The sequence below is a fragment of the Bos javanicus genome, chromosome 11 (genome assembly GCF_032452875.1).
Source record: "Bos javanicus breed banteng chromosome 11, ARS-OSU_banteng_1.0, whole genome shotgun sequence".
NCBI lineage: Eukaryota > Metazoa > Chordata > Mammalia > Artiodactyla > Bovidae > Bos > Bos javanicus.
Window position 1 is genome coordinate 64,686,059 of NC_083878.1, and position 18,247 is coordinate 64,704,305.

Genomic DNA, 18,247 nt, shown 5'->3' on the forward strand with positions numbered 1-18,247 from the left:
TTCTGTTTCCAAGTTCATGTTGGGGAAGGGCTGGGGAGTGGGGGAGTGAGGAGGTGCGGGGTGGGGTGGTGGTGTCAGGCAGTGGCATAAAGGCGCTGGTAATTCACCTGGATCCTCTCCGCTCTGACACGCGGCCCTGCCTTAACCTTACGCGTGATGTATCGAGGAGTTTGCACCAGAAAACTCTACAGTTGTTTGCGATGGAGAAAAGTAAAAGATCTTAAAAGTTGGGGAGTGAGGTAGTGAGGAAGAAAAAGGAAGAGAGATATGCAAAGGATGAGGGATTCTAGGATGAGTAGTTAAAAGAGACCGCTTTCAAGGCAAAACGCATTCGCAGGCTTTGGGTGAAAGTGTCTGTCCTTCGGACACACTTGGGGCGAGTTCGGAGTTGGGGAGGGGATGATGTGCGCGAGGCTGGGAAAGCTGAGATGCTCGACTTTATGAAAACTCTACTCTTGAGGGGAACCGGGCGTTGACTCGTGAGAAGTAGTAAAAGAAGCAATACTCGTCGCTTAGGGATGTACGTGCGCTCAGTGCAACCTGATTCCAGATCTGTGTTCTGATGTTCGCCCTGGGTCCCCTGCTCCTCCAAAGCCCACTTAAACAGAAACTTGAGTTTTGTCTCCTGGACTGATGCGAATTCTCTTTTAGTTTGCGCATTAAGAGTTGGCTTCGATACATGTTAGAACTCCTGATCTTTTCCAATCTCTGAGGATGCGAGCCCCTAATCTTTCTCAAAACTCTTCTCCCTACCTACACCTCCCCCGCTTCGGGGTAAGGGTTGGTCCGTAGCTGGCCGTGTGGGAAGAAGGTAGGGGCGAATCAAGCAAGGGGCCGGCTGCTTTGGGAGAGTCAGCCTTTTGGCCACCATCAGGGCGGGAATCGGGACTGGCAGTTTGCATTCCCGGCAGATCGAAGCTCCCTGCTGATCGATTATTTGATAATTGATTTTCCCCGCAGCCAATGCGCGGCAGCCTTGGCAGGGGCGCCTTCTGATTGGTCGAGCCCTCCTCCCGGCTGCCTACCGAGATTTGGGTGAGTTCATTTTCCAGTCGACCGCAGGGGGAGTTTTCTGCGAGGTTTCTGTCGAGGGAGGAAAAAAAAAAATCCTGCTCCGAGCCGAGCGAGCTGCGAGCCCTGTTCTCCGGGATGTGAGGTTTCCAGCCTGCTGGTCGAGCGGCTACGACTGAGCCATCTCGGCAGATCAGAGCCGGGCGGGCAGAAAAATAAAAACGAAAATGGCACCACTAAATATTATAATAAAAGACAGAATTAGAGTGGGAGAATAAAGAAAAGGAATTTTCTTGAGTAAACTGGAGAATAGGTATTTAAAAAGAGAAAGTTCACACTAGTGGCTGGCTGGGGCCTCCGAGTTGTGGGTAGGGGCAGCTTTTTGTCTGAAATTTCAACCCCAGAAGTGAATTTCTTTTTCTTTGGCACTGGGAGTTTTTTCCCTGCGCCGGACTGGGGATTGAAAAGCGGACTAAGGGTAAGAAGGTCCGGGGAGAAGAGCGCGGGGCGTCGCCGCGGAAAGAGCACGGCGGAGGCCGGAGCCCCTCGGCGCCTCGAAGACAAAGGCGGCGCGGCTGTAGCCCTAGCCGAGCGCGCCGACCTCGCCGCGCCGCGCCGCGCCCTGGGCGCACGGCCGTCTCTTCGGGAGCCTGTCGGAGAAAGAGCTTCAGTCCCCGCGGCTCCTGGTCCGGGCTCCACCCGCGAGGTCTGGGCTGCTCCGAGCCCGAGTCGGGTTTCGCTTTCCGGCGATCATAAATAGCTTCGTGTTTGTAAACAGGCGCTGGGGGCACATTCCCGGCTCTCGGCTCATTGTTCCCTCCCTTCCTCTCTCACTTCGCGCAGGACGCTAGGGCTGGGGCTGGGGGCCTCCGAGACTAGGAGATGGGGAGGTTCAGACCCCCAGAATGAGAAAAGACAAGCATTTGCTTTCTCGGGGCGAGTGTCCACCTCTGACAGCAAAAAAACTCTTAAGCTAGATCTGCAGAAAGCCCCAGCCATCCCCACCCCGCGTTCTCAGGACTCCTTAGCAGACCCTTTCGCAGCCTTGCTCCTGCTCCTCTTCCTCTTCGCTCTCGGTTTGACTTTTCTACCTGGAGTATTGGTTCTAAGAATCCACTAATTTCTGCATCAGCCCCCCTCAGACCCGAAAAACACAGGCAGACCCCAATAATTTCGAGGAAAGTCAGGAAGTCTATCCGCGGAGCCCTGTGCAAAAGAACTCCCGCTGCGGTTTGTCCCGCGTTTATTCCCGATTTATTTCAAGAGAGTCAGCTTTGGGGAGAGAGTCTGGAGGGGGAGGGAGAGAAAAGAATACGGAAAATAAAACCGGCGGCCGGGGGCTTCTGCCTGCGCTTGTGAGCGTGTGCCCTGGGTGTGTGGGTGTTTGTGCCTGGGCGTGCGATTTAATGGAGCGCCTCTCTGCCTCTCCAGTGCGGCCAGAGCTCGCTTCGCGCACCCACCCCTGCCGAGGAGTCTACTTGCTGCAGCCCAATGCATTGTGTAAGACGCGACCTGTTATGGCCACCACTACTTCCGGGTTCTAGCATTCTGGTCGGAATCCACCTCTCCGCCTGTGCAACACACACTTTACACACGCACGGGGACTGCAAGCGGGCAGCATCGATCGTGGCTCCTTTAAGACAAACTCAGACAGACATTTTTTTTAAACCTCCTCCTCTAATCTCCCTCCAGTGCAGCAGTTGCAAAGACGGAGAGAGAGAGAGAGAAAGAGAAAGAGAGAGCGAGCGAGAGAAGAGAGAAACTGATTAGGAATTAGGACTGATTCAAGGGAAGCGAACGCTAGGGCTTTGTGCATTTGAATATTAACATTTGAGGTGTTCTGACCAGAAGAAGACAGAGCGGATGATCATTCATTCACCACGTTGACAACCTCGCCTGTGATTGACAGCCGGAGTGGCAGAAAGCCATGAGATTTGGTAGTTGGGTCTGAGGGGCGCTCTTTTTTTTTTTTTAAACTGATTTTTTGGGGAGAGAAGATCTGCCTTTTTTTTTTTTTTTTCCTTGCCCCTGCTGCTGTCTTGGAAACGGAGCGCTTTTATGCTCAGTGACTCGGGCGCTTTGCTTCAGGTCCCGTAGACCGAAGATCTGGGACCAGTAGCTCACGTTGCTGGAGACGTTAAGGGATTTTTCGTCGTGCTTTTTTTTTTTTTTTCCGGGGGAGTTTACGTATTTGTTTCTTTTCACACTGGCCTTAAAGAGGATATATTAGAAGTTGAAGTAGGAAGGGAGCCAGGGAGGCCGATGGCGCAAAGGGTACGTATTAAAAAACAATTGTGGAACTCAAATGTGAGATTAAATTGAAACGTGGCTGAAAGACACTGCTAAAAAGTTTCCTTTTTTCTCTGTCTTTTTTTGAATGAGGCTCCTAAAGCCGTGGCCTAAAGCAAGAGGATTTATTCAATGCATTTGTAGACTTATGCATGTTACATGTAATTGTTAATTCAAGTAATCAAGTTTCCTATAGGTTCCTAACCAGCAGCTATATAAATAAAAATACAAGCTCGGACAATCATCTGTTTAAAAAACAAAAAGCGCTGGATACTTGATGTTATATAGCCTGAACATTCAAGGAGCAGAAGTTTAAAGCTATTTTTAAACTAAAATAAGCAGTGAGAAACTTCTGATATGTTATTGATTATGCTCATCTTTAATATCACTGGAAGGGTGTAGCATTTTTAAGCAAATAACTGTCATAGTACAACAGATTTGGGGGGGTCGGAAAGCATTCATCTTTCAAAAGTAATTTTTATGTACATGACTTTTTATACAAGGTAGTATTTTGTAAGTTTTTCTTAGCAAAGCCCTACACTAATTGGATACTAAGCACACAACTATTCACTTTAAAAATGCAATACTAATTTCCCCAATATTCCCATTTGAATGGAAATGTAGTGAGAGTAAAGTGAGACAATGACAACCCAACAGACGTAGTTTCTTTAAAGAAAGGGGATCTACAAAAAGCCTTCCTTGCATAAATTGTGCCCTGGCCCTCAAAGCGCTGTTTGCAAAAGAAAGTTACTAGGCTGACACATTTTTTCTTTACTCCTTTGGTTCAGGCAAATGTCAGCGTTCTTCCAAACTCTTTTCACACCTCTGTCTTTAAGGAGATGAAAGTGGTAATTCCTCTTTGAAAATCATTTCACTCTCAGTGCCTCCAAATCTTGGGAAAAGAACTGGCCTGAAATGAAGCAATGAGAAAAACCTCAATAGCTAAATTTTGCACACAAAAATAATGACAATATGAAAGTAGTTTTTCTGGAGAAGGAAGATGGGGGGGTGGTGGTATGAATGTGCATTTACTTTTAAATTTGCTTTAAACCTGATGACTAACATCTACCTCATTGCCTTCTAGTTTAGGGGGAAAGTTCATAGCAGTAGAAAAAATATAGAATAACTGCTCCAACTATAGATTTTCTTTTAACTTGGGGGGAATATTGGCTAATTCTAAATTCAGCCCTAATGTCCAAGAGAAGTTACCCTTCTCTGAGTTTCACTTACAAAGGGGGCAGTTAGTTTTGTATGATTTTGCAGAGTTTGTCTTGGAGAGCAAAGGAAATGCAGTGTCTTGCAGGACTGCCTAACCCCACGCTGGCCGGGAAATAAAATGAGAAGCCTGTCTGAATTCACGTGCTTGGCTTAGCTGTTCTCATCGTAACTTTTTTTTTTTTTTTTAATTCCCCCTGATGGGAAGGGGCTGTGAAACTAGGCAGGTTTGTTGCCCTGTCCTGGCACGTTTTATTATTGTGATTTTGAATTTCCTCCTCTAGAGACATGCACGATTTACCTTCCGCCCTCCGGGAGAATGCCTCCCTTTCTTCCTTCTTTCTTCCTTCCTTCCTTGCCAAAGGATCCTGAATTTCTGACTAGTTGATAGGGACACAAGTTAGGGCAAAACCATTCCATCTAGCTGAGTCTCACCGAGAATCCTAGAGTTTTTACTTTAAAAAACTTTTTTTTTTTTAATGAGAAATCTCAACTACAGAGAGGCAAGGCCCCCGAATTCGGGGTTGAAGGATCCAGCTGGACTGACATTGTATAAGCTCCGTGCCCTGCTGTCTCCCCTATGTGCCTGCCTGGCCTTCTGAACCTTGTTTCTCTCCTGTTTGTCATGCAGTACGACGATCTGCCCCATTACGGGGGCATGGATGGAGTAGGCATTCCCTCCACGATGTATGGGGACCCGCATGCGGCCAGGTCCATGCAGCCCGTCCACCACCTGAACCACGGGCCTCCTCTGCACTCGCATCAGTATCCGCACACAGCCCACACCAACGCCATGGCTCCCAGCATGGGTTCCTCGGTCAATGACGCTTTAAAGAGAGATAAAGATGCCATTTATGGGTAGGTACGACGGGGCAGCAGGTTCAGCAGTTTTGAGGCGAGGCTTTCTTTCCCCATTTCCCTTTGCCCTCGATAGGAGGAAAGTCAGAGCTCTCTGGATTTGGAGGTACATTATTTGGTGACTTTTCATTCTCTTTGCATGGAGATTTGGGGGAGGCGGCCAGCCCAGACGCCCCCCGCCCCCCGTCTCCGCTCAGGCTCCGCGCGGGTCCAGCGTCCAGCTCCTCCGAGGCCAAGCCCGCGGAGGGGTCGCCGTGCGGAAGTTGCCAAAGGTCCCTCGGCCTCCCACCACCCCCCGCAGACTCCGGCTCCGTAGTTCAGCGGGTTGGAGTCCTCACTTGCTCGACTTCTCGGGGAAAGTGTTGGGGATTTCTAAACGTAGGCGCCTTTGTGTTGAAACGAAACTTTTAGTTTAAAGGAAAATCTTTTAAGCCACTGATTGTTCTGACTTGCTAAGTTTACTCAACCACCGTATGCTGGCCTTGCCACCGCACAATAAAATCAAGGGAGGACAGTTGCAGGTCAGGCAAGGGGGAACAGGCTTTGCATTTATGGAGTTTGACCACTGTAGTCGAGGAGAGGAGCTCACTCTGAATTGTTACAGACCTTAAGAAACTTCTGGCCGTTTTAGGACTTTGTGTTTAAGGGCGAAACTTGCAGGATTTAGAAGTAGATGCGGGGTGCTCTCGGCCGGTGTAGTGTTCTGCTGCGGTTCACACCGTGTTCTCCTGGGCCCTGGGGTTAGACCAAAACCCTCTGAAAGTCACTTGTGCCTACTGTGTGCTGATGTATTGGGGGACCGCTTTTTACTTTGCAGCCACTTTTATTTTTATTTATTTCTACTTTTGAAAAACAAAAAATCAGGTAACACTGACCCTCCCGGACTAAAAACCCTTTCTGCTTTATCTTCTGGTCCCTTGTGCAATGGGCTTGTTTAAATCCCAGCGTCCTCTCCGCAGCGTTAACTGCAAATGGTTTAGGCTCCCGGACAGAACATTTGGGGAAGCTTTGAAAAGGACCCCAAACTGTTAAATTCCCAGCCGAGCTGTGAGAGCTAATAAAAGACTCGAGACACCTCTTTGGGCATTAGAAGAGGCTTTTTTTTGTTTTGTTTTGTTTTTCATGGGCTGAGATAAGCAACATCTAGGCCCCTCGCAATACTAGCTGCTTTGCCATTACGCAGGGACAAAATGAAAGGCCTGACCGCAGGCACATTTGAAGGAACTTTCTTGGGGGGTGGGGGTGGGGGGGGGGGCGGTGGGGACCGTCGGCGAAGGGAGGGAAGTGTGCAGGGAGCCGAGGAGGAGCCCTCCAGCCCTCTGAGGGCCGTGGGGTCAGGATCCGTGGTCCAGCCCTCTGACAGTCGGTCGGTCCCACAGCCAGAGAGGTCCTTGCCCCAAGTTAGCTGAGCGCCTGCCTCCAAGATCCCCAGAGTTTGAGCTTCCTGGGGCGGCCTCGGAGGAACCCACTTGAACGAGATTTCCCACCTCCTGCGCCCGGCGCCTTTCTCCTCTTCCAGGTCCTGGGTGTGCATCGGAGGGCCGAGGGCTGGTCGGGGTGGGAAACTTAATTCAAAATGGCTGCTGGAACCGCTTGGGTTTTATTCTTAGCAAATGTTACTAATTTCTCAGGCCAGATAGGCTGAACCGGTCCTCAGATACGGTCCATGGCTGAGGGCCTCCGACTTTGGGGGGCCCAAGGAGGAAGGGGAGGTGAGCAGTCACCTGGGGGGTAGGGATGAGGGGAGGGGAACAAGTAGATGTCAAAATCAGGGAGAGGGAGGTCTCCGTCATGAGCTCCTCCGGCTGTTTTTCTTGGGCTCCTTGTTTCACTGCCGTGGGACTAACCATTGTGTTGTTTGTGACTGTTGTATTTTCTTGCAGACACCCCCTCTTCCCTCTCTTAGCACTGATTTTTGAGAAATGTGAATTAGCTACTTGTACCCCCCGCGAGCCGGGGGTGGCGGGCGGGGACGTCTGCTCGTCAGAGTCATTCAATGAAGATATAGCCGTGTTCGCCAAACAGGTCAGCAAAATCAATGTTTCAAAAGTAAAAAGGAAAAAAAAAAAAAAGAAAGAAAGACCCTCCCTCCACCCCCGCCCCAGCACATTTGCAAAAGTAACCAGCTGAACAGTCTGCCCTAAGCCAGGCCTGTTACATCTTCCTGAGCTTTTCCTCCTAAATCAGTGTCTGTTTGCGGATGCCTGAAAATCACCCCACTTCTGACCCACTCCCGCTCCCTAACCCGACGCAGAAAGCTCTCTCTGTAAAATGCGACCCCAAACCCCACCCCCCGCGCAGGACCTTCCTTGGAATTGGCTAGCTGGGCAGGGATCTCTTAGCAGCATACTGCTGGGAGAAGTAACCCTGTGCTCTGGGCTTGTTTTCGGATTATTTGACTCACATTGAAGGGTTTCTGCACGGGACGAACTCGGTGTCACCGAGTCTGTCCCGGAGGTTACATCCTGCCCCCGACAGTGTAATGAGGCAAGAAACTAGGAAGGCTACCAGATTTCAAATGTTTCTTTCTCCCCCCCCCCTTTCCCCTCCCTCTCCCCTCTCCTTCTCACTTGTATTTAGATTCGCGCAGAAAAACCTCTCTTTTCTTCTAATCCAGAACTGGATAACTTGGTAAGAGCGGACCCCTTACTCCCCTCCCCACATCATCCCTCCCCCACCCCCGCCTTCTCCCCAAGCTTTGCTTTGAGAGCCCTGAGGTTTCTAGACCCGTCCTCCCGTAGCTTGCAAGTGGGCTGCCAGGGTTTCCATCCACCGGCAAGTGGGCCGGGACGGGGTCCCGGGGAAATAAATTCACCTCCAGAGGGGCCGGGTGAACCGGCGCGGGGAAACGCGAGCTTTTGTTTTTTATGACAGCCGGGCAGCGCGGCTCTAATCAGCCCGGGGATTTATCTCCGGGCCTGTCAGCGTGTGTGCTTAAACTTTGCGGACTTCCCAGCCCTCAAAGTCGCGTCATGAGGGCAAGCAACCAGGCCAGACCTCCCAAACCACCAGTTTATCGGAAAGGTGTGCAGAAGGCGGCAGAAAGTTTGCAGTGTGAAGAGCCACAGTTTGGAAACTATTGGGAACATTTTCCGTGCACGCCTTCCAAGGAAATACCTAGTGGAGGGGTGCGGCCCTTTGGGGGTGGTGGAGGGGCAGTGGGGCTGAGAAAGAGGGGAGCCATGGGCAAGAAGAGTGTTTATGACCCCCACTTAGATGCTTGGTTGTTGTTTTAGCTGTTTTTTTCTCCTTAAGAAATATAAACCTCTAGATGGTACCCAGTCGCTGCTGTTAAGTTTTAGTGTTATGGCCATAAATCAAAATAACTCTATTTACTGGGGGGAGGGGAGGGCTGGGGATGTTAGAGTTGTGACAGCCAATTTTCTGCAAACTACGAATGGGGCGCTCATTCTTTTTGTATCTTTGCAGATGATTCAAGCCATACAAGTATTAAGGTTTCATCTGTTGGAATTAGAGAAGGTAATTTCTCTAGCTTTTTTTCTCCTTTTGCTTCCCCCTCACGCCCAAACACACAGAAAGGGAGGGTTCAGAATGGCTGAAGTTCAGGCTTCGAAGATATTTGCATAAACGTCTTTCTTTCTGGTAATTAGTGTCAAGGCCAATCTTTGCGTCCATTTCTCTTTGCAGTTTAATTACAATTTTAGACACTAAAACTGGGATCACAAACGCCCTAGCCTTGTATTCATTCTTAATACCTTGCTGGCTTTGTGTAAGTAGTTGCAGGGCTCTGCATCCCCTTGGATGCGTAGAAAGCTATCCTGAATTTGCTTCACAGGTTGTACCTTCTCTTCTTCCTCCTAGTCTTCTTTGCTACCTCTGAGTGGGGGGAAAGTTTTGTTTAGTTTCAGTGAGTTTCTGGAAGACAGTCTGAGAGCAGCGGCAGGTCAGATACAGGGGGAGAGGCGGAGTGGGAGGAGGAGTGGGCAAGGAGTGTGGAGGAGGCGGTGGGGGAGGCACTTTAAAGGTTCTGTGGAGACAAAGCAGAGTTGATAGTTGTGTCAGTTTCTTGAATCTGGGAATCCTGCACATATCCCACCTTCACACTCAAGAAAGCGTGTGGGATAACATGATTTTGCTAGCTGTTCTATAAATCTCAGCAGTAAAAACTTAATGCATTGTAATTCAAAGTAACATTAAATTGTAAGCACACTGGGGTTTCTTGTGAATTTTTGCATGTCAGTGATGCCTGTGTCCTGTAAGACACCGCTCCACCTATCCCTAAATGTTTTGAAGCATTCTTTTCCCTTAAAAAATTAATCAGTTTGATACCTTTTTGTGGCTGTAAGGGTTCCCCCCCACACACCATATCAGGAGTCTTTTTTTTTTTTTTTTAAGGAAGCATCCTAATATATGCTTCTTATAGATAGAAACCCTAATTACCAATGTTAAAGGGACTTGGGTTGTCAGGCATATATCGTATACCAACACAGTACTGGTCCTTTATATACATACATATATATGTATATTTAAGTTTTTGCTTAGACATGTTGGAAAAGGATTTATGATAAAAATAACTGGACAAAATTAAATAGTTTACCTTAAATGTCACCCACGTAGGTCACCTCTTTAATGGCCACGGCCCCAGGAGCAGATGAATTTAACACGGGTGTTGAATATGTTGTAGCCTGTGAAGCATCTTGTCACTGTCAATTTTCTGGGATATCTCTATTTTGCTAGAAAAGAAAGTTATTCCTAATTCTGGATGCGTCTGGGGGTCTCTGGAGGACAATTGCCCTGTGTTTCCCCTATTTAGAAGTTTGGATCTCACAAGGGGGGTGGATTGCACTTGTCAATGTCATTTATGAACTCCTGATTATATTTCCATTTTTTTATTTCTGTCATAATGTAGGTACACGAATTATGTGACAATTTCTGCCACCGGTATATTAGCTGTTTGAAAGGGAAAATGCCTATCGATTTGGTGATAGACGATAGAGAAGGAGGATCAAAATCAGACAGTGAAGATATAACAAGATCAGCAAATCTAACTGACCAGGTATGCGCTTTTCAATTTCAACATCCCTGGGAAAAAAAAATCTGTATGCATATTGCTTGCTGGATCTCTACCACCTCCTTTTATTATTTGCATATGATTAAGTCCCTTTTAGATACATTTCCATCGAAATGAAAATTTTTGAATAATGTGGCTATTATTGCTTCATTAAGGCTGGCTCTGGGATTCGACCTGGAGAGATGAGCTTGTAAAAGCTTTGCCTGCAAACTTGACCTGTTTCTTGTCGCTTTTAATTTTTGTCTTTATTTTATTTACCCTCTACAATAATGGGAGTGTTAACTGCCAGTGACCGCCTCTGGTGGTAGGGCTTTGTTCTGGAGCATTTTTTCCCCCTTCTCTCTCAAAGAAAAGAAAAGTGTAAGGACTGCTTATTTCTTATTTTATTAGGAATAAACCCAAGATAGGTGGTCTGAGAGAGACAGGGAGGGTTTGAAATCTAGCAAATGCATGCTATTTTCTCCCTGTCTATACGGTTCATTAGCCTGTCTTGTCAGTTTTCCTCGGCCGAACGCTTCTAGACCTCACTGAACATTGCTTTGTGCAGTGCTCGCTGCAAGCTCGCCCATTTTATTGTACTTAATAGAAAAAATAAGACCAGGCCGAGGTTAGAAAAACAGATAAATATGGACGTTTCTCCTCCTCCTTTCTCCTCATCCTCCAGCCGGTACGTGCTCTGGGCCCTCTGGGTTGGCAGCTTTTGGAAGCGTCTGCGTCAGGGGCTCCTCGCGACTCCCTCGGTGTGGCGGTGTGGCGGTGTGGCGGGTGGGGGACTTCGCGCCGCCCTGCTCTCGCTGCCGGCCTCCGCTGGCTTCGCCCCCTCCTCTCTCTCGTCCTCCCTCCAGGCCCTTCTTCCGCTGCGTTGCTAAGTGGGGACGACTTTTATTTGGAGTTGCTGGGGGTGGGGGCAGATTTCTCTCACCCCAACACCAATGTTTGTTCCTAGTCCCTCTCTCCCTCACTCCTGTCTCTGTGTCGGCCCAAAGGAGTTGAGAAAAATGCACTGAAAGTGAAAACGTGAGGAGTGGATGAGATGAAACAGGGTTCAGGACAGCTTTCGGTTGCGAATTATGGCAGGGCGTCTAGAGATCTGGGTGGCGGGCCTCCTGCGCCTGTCCAGCTATAAGTGAAGGCCCTGAGTTGTTTCTCTTTCTGACTTGGCACGTGAGTCCTATCTTGTGAGAGAGAGCAGCCTGCCTTTGTTAAGCCAAAGGACAGCCAGTCATACAGAGTTTTCTTTGCAAGCTCTGCCATGATCACGGTTGGCCAGCGACTGTCTTGCAGAGTCCTTGCCGAAGTGCTCGACTACTCGTCTTGGTGTCATATTCAAGTTTCCTTCTCTCCGTATCACTCCCTTCAATCCCCAACCTGGATTTCTCTGGGTGACCCCCTCGGCAGAGGCGGAATTCCTCCTTTTTCCCATAAGAAGTGGAGGGTAGGCAAAGCTGAGCTTTAAAAGCGTCAACGCGCCGGGTCTTTTCTAATTGGCGAGTTACAAACTTTCGGCAGTGTAGACGAGTGCCGGGAACAGGCAGCCTGCGCGATCCTAGCGCGGCCCCGCCGAGGTGGGAAACCAGCAAGCGGCCCCCGGTTCCCACCCCGCCGGCCGCTCAGCCTCCCTCCTGGTTCAGGCTGCCAGCCCTCTCCCCGGAGCTGTTAAATGCAGATTCCGCTGAGGAACCCTCGGGTAGCTGCTGTTGAATAAAAATTGTAATCCAACAAGCCTAACTAGAAAATGGGATTCTAAAAGCTCCGGAGTGCTGGGTACATAAAGCTATTTGAGCAAATTACAAGAATCGCTTAGGGGCATGAATGAAATCAACACTTTAATTGCCTCCAAAATGAAGATTTATACCCCATTTTCCTCAACGAATCATTATTTTATTAAAATCAAAGATAAAGGACCAGAGTTAGGGGTGTTTTAGGGGGTACAAAATTGGTAAAACAAAATTGAGTTCTCCCTCTACTCCTTAGGTAAACTTTTGTTAGTTACCTTTATTTGAGACATGCGGGTTGGTGGTGGGCAGTGGTCAGGGGTAAAAGCTGGTACTTCATTCTCCTCCCCCAACTATAAAATGAGCAGCGTGCCTCCCTCCCGGCCGCTTAAGACTGGGGGCTTCGCAGCTCTGGCTAAGCTCGTGGCTCGGTGGGCCTGTGCGCGTGGGCGCGCTCGCGGGACCCTCTCGGGCTCACCGAGGTCTCACTTGGGCCCAGGGCAGCAAACCCCAAGTTTGTGCTTTGGAATTGTCCGTTTCCAAGAAGCCAGGAGCAAGAGTGCCTGGGCTCCCTTTGGAGACGGGCGCGCAGAGCGCGGGGCGCACGCGGGACTGTGTCTCAGTCGCGGGGTGGAGTCCCCTGTCCTGGGAGGTGGGGACGGAGGGAAGAGGTACTAGGGCCGCCTCATGGGCGCCAGTACTCCAAATTGGAGCCGGCTCGCCGGTCCCCAGGGGCCGGGCCCGGAAAAAACTGCCTCGACACCTGTCTGCGAATGCGGCCCAGCCAGTTTGAGCCCCAGTGGCGGGTGTGCTGCGGGCCTGGATGCTTCAGGTGTGGTGCGAGCGCGGGGCGTTGTTTGCTCATTAGCCCCTCTGTCTCTAGGGCCTGTGGGCAGTGGGGTTTATTTTATTTTACTTTTCTCCTCGGAGGGCGCGAAGGCTGCCACCCGCGCGGGGACTTGAAATCCACTACTTGGATACCAGCCGGTTTCCCGGAGGGCTCAATCGGAGGAAATCTACTTGGCCTTGAGGCGTCCTTAGTTTGGTGCTTTGTTTTGTTTTTCTCATCAGATTAAGATGCCCCCAGAAGCCGTAATCCCGCTCTCACCCCACCCTCAACGCCCTCTCCCGACTCCCACTCCCAGACCCCGACGTCCCAGGTCCGAGAGCCCTCTACCTCGGGCGCAGGCCTCCAGGGCGCCCTCTCCTGACGGCCTCGCTCCTCGCTCGGCACAGTCGCTCCCGACGCCCGGGGCCTGGGGGCAGGGAGGGGCACCCGGCCTTTCCGGCCTTGGCAGGGGGCGAGGTCCGGGCTGAGACCCCGGGAGCGGGCTCAGAGAGGGGGCCACCGTGCGAGGCGTCGAGGCCAGGGTTGAGCCTGGTTGGCGATGGAGAAGGACGGAGGGCGCGGGGAGGCGGAGCGCGAGTTTGGGGGACCCAGGGTGGAATTGGGGTCGCCAAGAGGGGTTAGGCGGGGAAGAATCTGGCTGCCAGACGCTGGACTTTAGGCCGCCCTCCAGGAACGAGCTGTCGAATAAAGCCTTCCTTCCTAGGGTTGTTTGTTTCTCGCCACTCCTTGAATCTAAGCATTTTCCACTCCAAGGACAGTAGCGAGAGGGAGAGGAGAGAGAAGCAAGAGTCCCTGGGGCCCCCGAAGGCCACCAACCGAGGTGGCCAGGCCCCCTCGCAGCGAGCAGGACTAGCTGAGTCTGTGCTCAGGCCAACCCGGGTTCTTCCACAAGCAGGGGGAGGCAAAGAAAAGGTCCCTTTGGATTACAATTTTTATTCAACAGCAGTTCTCCGGGGGGTCCTCGGCTGAATCTGCATTTAACAGCTCCTGTTCGAGGGCTGGCGGGCTGCGCAGGGCGCCCTGTTGCATGTTAATCTAGATTTGCCTCTGACATCTGGGGAGAAGTAATGTGGCTCCCAGAGATGGAACCAGAAAGCCAAGCTCGCCAGGCAGGTTAAATGCCAAGCACTGCTGAGCTCCCCGGGGACGCGGGGAGGCGGGGGTGGGGGGTGGGGACCGCCGCTGGGGCTGCAGGGCCCAGGCCGGAGAGCGGCAGGCTTCCGGGCCTCTGGGATCAGGGGCAGCCCTGGGCCAGTGCGCTTTGGTTTCCCAGTGGGGCCGGGGAACCCAGGTGGCAGTGTTTTATTTGAAGAGTCCAGAACGTTGTTTCTAAAGCATCGTTTGAGATGACCGTCTTAAAACTGAACTTGAACTTGACGGAAAACACCCCTTCCCTGCAAAGTGGGACGGGGACACCTCCAAGGGAGATTTAAGCTTTCTCTTGAGGAGGTGTTGCTAAGGGATGGGGAGGCCTAATGTTCTTCATGTTATTGGATCCACTGCTTTAGAAAAAAAAAAAAAATAGATGAGGCCAAGGGATATTTACTAATACTGGGAATGCAAGCAATTTTGTTTTCATCCATTAAGAAAAACTGGACACAAACATGGAGGGATAGGAAAATGTCAATTAGTTTGTTTCTAAATGCTTAACACATGGACACAACTTATTTAAGTTGTAAGTACTTTTAGGGTCTCACTTAATGTCTTAATCCTGGAACCTCTGAGTCCACAAGCCTTGAAGGCCATGGAGTCTTAGAATAATCTGACTTTACTTTTGATTGTTGTTGTGAGTCATGTGGGATACTCTTAATTCCTCTTGAAATATGTCAGAGGGAAATTATGGCAAGATTCTCTTTAATGATTAAATAATAAGGTGTTGACTGCTTGTCACTACAGTGGCTAATTGGGATGTTCATTTTAGGCCCTTTGTTGCTTAGTATCCTTTGATTTCAAAGATACTTGTTTACCAGGTGTGTTTTTATTGTTTTCTGATTGGCTCCTTGGGTGTATTTATGTGTGACTGTCAGAGTAGGGATGTATTGATTCTTATTAGGGGCACGCCAAAAACATTTGAAAGGAAAAAAAAAGAGTGGTACAGAGTCAGTGCAGATAGGTTGAGATCGATTACATTTTTAAATGTCTCAAAGTCTAAATGTTAATGCTGTAAAAGTTACTCCCCTTTCCTAGTTTCTCTCTCTCTTTCTCAGTAGAAGTCCCCAGTGTAAGCTCTATGGTTAGTAGAAAGCAATGGTACTAATGCTACTTTGTACAAAGTAAAGCCCCATAACAGTAACTGTTGTTCAGTGATTTAACTAGCTCTGTGGCAACAGGTCACTCAAATAGCAGTTTTTCTCCCACCAGAGTGACTCCATGGTTCATGATTTGGAAATATATAGAATAGTTGTGGGGACTCTTGCTATCAGTCCTAACTTAGAGATTTTTAGTAGAAAACATGGGGAAGTTTAGTAGAAGAAAGAAGAAGGAGAAAAGGCCTTAAAATAAGGGCCTTGCTTTTGAAAAAGTAACTGAAATATCATGCTATAATGGCCCAACTTTGAAAATAAACAAATTTTAAATCATTATGTTTTCAAACACTCGTATGTTTAAATGTTAAAATGTTTGTCATAGTCCGAAAGATTTAAAACACAGCTGTTGCCGGGTGACGGACGGAAAATTATGCAGTAAAACTCTGTACTCTTAAAAACAAAGACTATTTGTGGTCCCATAGTAGAAATATAGGTTTTTTTTAAGGCCAAGCAGATAGACTACAGTATTACCAAGGGGCCTATGTTATAAAACTAGCTTACCTTCCCTCGCAGGTGGAGTTGGAGAAACTGAAGAATACATAACAAGTTGTATTAAAACACATATAAATGAAAATGCTGTCAAATGAATTCAAGTGAAGTATTTTCACATTGGTATTGCTGTGCTTGCCATTGCAATAGCAATATTTTCTCATGAAACATAAATATGTCAAACCAACATGAAATGCTTAAGTTTTAATAAATGATCATTTAATCATCAAACACAACCTGAGTATGTATACAGAAACTTTTAAAGAAAAGTCGGCGTACAGCCAAATTCCTATATGGACTAGCAGGGGAATGATCAAAAAACCAACACGAAATAAGACTTCCTGTAAAAAGGTCTATAATTCAACATTATTTGACTCCACTGTCATGGAAATAGTTGAAGGATAGTAAATTGATACCATTCTCAGTCATTTTTGTTACACAGTCTTAAATGTTTGCAACTGTAGCATTTTCCATGGCCTTTTTTGGATTATGATATCTGTTGTATTTGTATCAAAGTAGCACTTGAGTTTATGTTATAATCGAAACAGACATTTTTTGCCATTTCTCCTGAGCGCAAAAAATTAATTTAATATTTTTAAATGACATCAAAACTATGGGAAAGTCTTCTTTTACAAATAAAGAAATAAAAATAGAATACATTTGACATAGTGTTTCTGCCACTTGTGCAGATGTTAGGCCTAAAAGTTTTCAAAATCCTTAGTGAAACAATACTGCTTTAGTCACGTAGGGCTTGGTGTCCTTACTAGGCAGGAAACCTCAGGATATGGTACCTGTTAAAAGGTTAGGGTCTAAAACATAAAATACAGGTTCCCAATTTGAATTTAAATAATTATTTCAGAATTTGACTTGGGGGATCCAGGAAAGTTTTGGATATTTTACTAAATCTTTCCCATTTGTGGATAAACCTAACATGTATGAGATCAGTTTTGAAAAATTCAAGCAGATGAGTGTGTGTGTGTGTGTGTGTGTAGTGGAAAAGATAAAAAGTCTCCTTCACTGTATCCTTAATTTAATATGCCATGGTTTCAGGATTATGGGAATTTGGGAAAGCTCATTGAAGTCTTAAACAGCTTCTCCAGAAAGTAGAGCTATACCTTTATCGGGAAACTGCTAGATTTCCCACACTTTTCAATCTGACATTTTAATAAATGGTATAAAAGATACTATGTGAAATAAGTGAGAATACATTCATTTAAATATTTGTCACTAGAATCCAATTTCAATCAATTTAATGCATTCATGTGTGCAGAATTAAAGCAATTGGTAACACTTTGCTATACTGTCTCTGAACACTCTTTTTCCAAATAGCATTTCTTAATCTAGGAAATATGTTCTTGTTAAAGGGAAATATAAGAGTGCAAATATTTTTAAATGATTTTATATTTCTGGGCTTCTTGGTTCAGAAGTTCTAAAACTGAATAAAACATACCATAAAGAGTTTATTCTTTACTGAAAAAAATGCTTATTTCTACATTTATTGAATTATACACCTGTTGTTTATTGGTATCATGAGTATATACAGTTAAATACAAACTATAACCAGAACTAAGTCATTAACTCTCTTTAAGATGTGCAATAACCATGTTCTGGCTTTTTGATGCACCACTGTATACAGTATAAACTAATGCAGGATAAATAAGTTGTGAAAATAAATTTTATATTATTTATAATCCTCAAAAATATATTTTTACCCTTGATAGTCTTTATGACTCCATTTATAATTAAAAGGATTTATAAAGATGAGGTAAAGAACTTTGAATGAAGTGTTATGTTTCTTTAAGAAAAACTTAAATGGTATTTTTCCATAGAAAGGAAATGCTGTTTCTAAGTTTACTAAGTAATACTTATAAAATGACTGCAACTTTTTATGAGTTTAACAAGTTTAAGCAACATTTTATAGTCTTTTTTTCCTTCATTTTGACACAATATCAAGTCTTAAATTTTACAATGGATTTAAACATACATGATTCCAAGTCATTTAGAAAATAGTAGTAAGTAAATAATTAGCATTTTGAGTGATATTAGAAGTTATTCCCTGACAACATATGCTGGCTTAGAATTAATTGTTATGATGAATTCCCATTTCTCTAGATTTTTCCTTACACTTTACAACACGACATGATCACATGTTCATTATTCATTAGTTGTAAGTGTCTGGGTTGTTGATTGTTATTTAGCAAGACAGAGCTATAGCTCTTTCTTTTTCTTATCATTTTCTCCCCGCTGATTGGCAAGCCTCCTATGCCTGAGATTTGAACTTGAACTAGTGTGCTGGGTGTCGTTTCCCTATCTGAGTACTTCACGGGTTCTTACCCACACGTGGGTTTGTTTTCCTAAGAAGAGGAAAAATGTTACTCACTTTAAAATGGAATGAATAGAAACCAAAGTCATCAAACATTCCCAAACCCCTGTGCTTTAAAATTAGGTGAAAAACTGAAAACTGTTATTCTTGTTTGCTTTC

At 46.9% G+C, this 18,247-nt stretch overlaps 1 protein-coding gene across 8 annotated transcripts in view; it reads left to right on the forward strand.

The window, feature by feature from the left end:
• The first annotated feature begins 2,510 nt into the window (after positions 1-2,510).
• Positions 2,511-18,247, forward strand: part of MEIS1 (Meis homeobox 1) — a 188,053-nt gene continuing 172,316 nt past the window's right edge. For 3 of the 8 annotated variants that reach the window (XR_009739458.1, XR_009739457.1, XM_061432821.1), the window contains exons 1-6: positions 2,511-3,285; positions 5,147-5,373; positions 7,257-7,398; positions 7,954-8,004; positions 8,803-8,853; positions 10,244-10,390. Coding sequence is in view for 6 of the 8 variants with exons in the window: in XM_061432821.1 (XP_061288805.1) it covers positions 3,274-3,285; positions 5,147-5,373; positions 7,257-7,398; positions 7,954-8,004; positions 8,803-8,853; positions 10,244-10,390 (630 nt within the window). In the remaining 2 variants the exon portion in view is untranslated. Of the gene's footprint in view, positions 3,286-5,146; positions 5,374-6,690; positions 6,900-7,256; positions 7,399-7,953; positions 8,005-8,802; positions 8,854-10,243; positions 10,391-18,247 lie in introns of those variants that run through there. The other 5 variants (XM_061432820.1, XM_061432818.1, XM_061432819.1 and 2 more) reach the window with 5 other exon arrangements.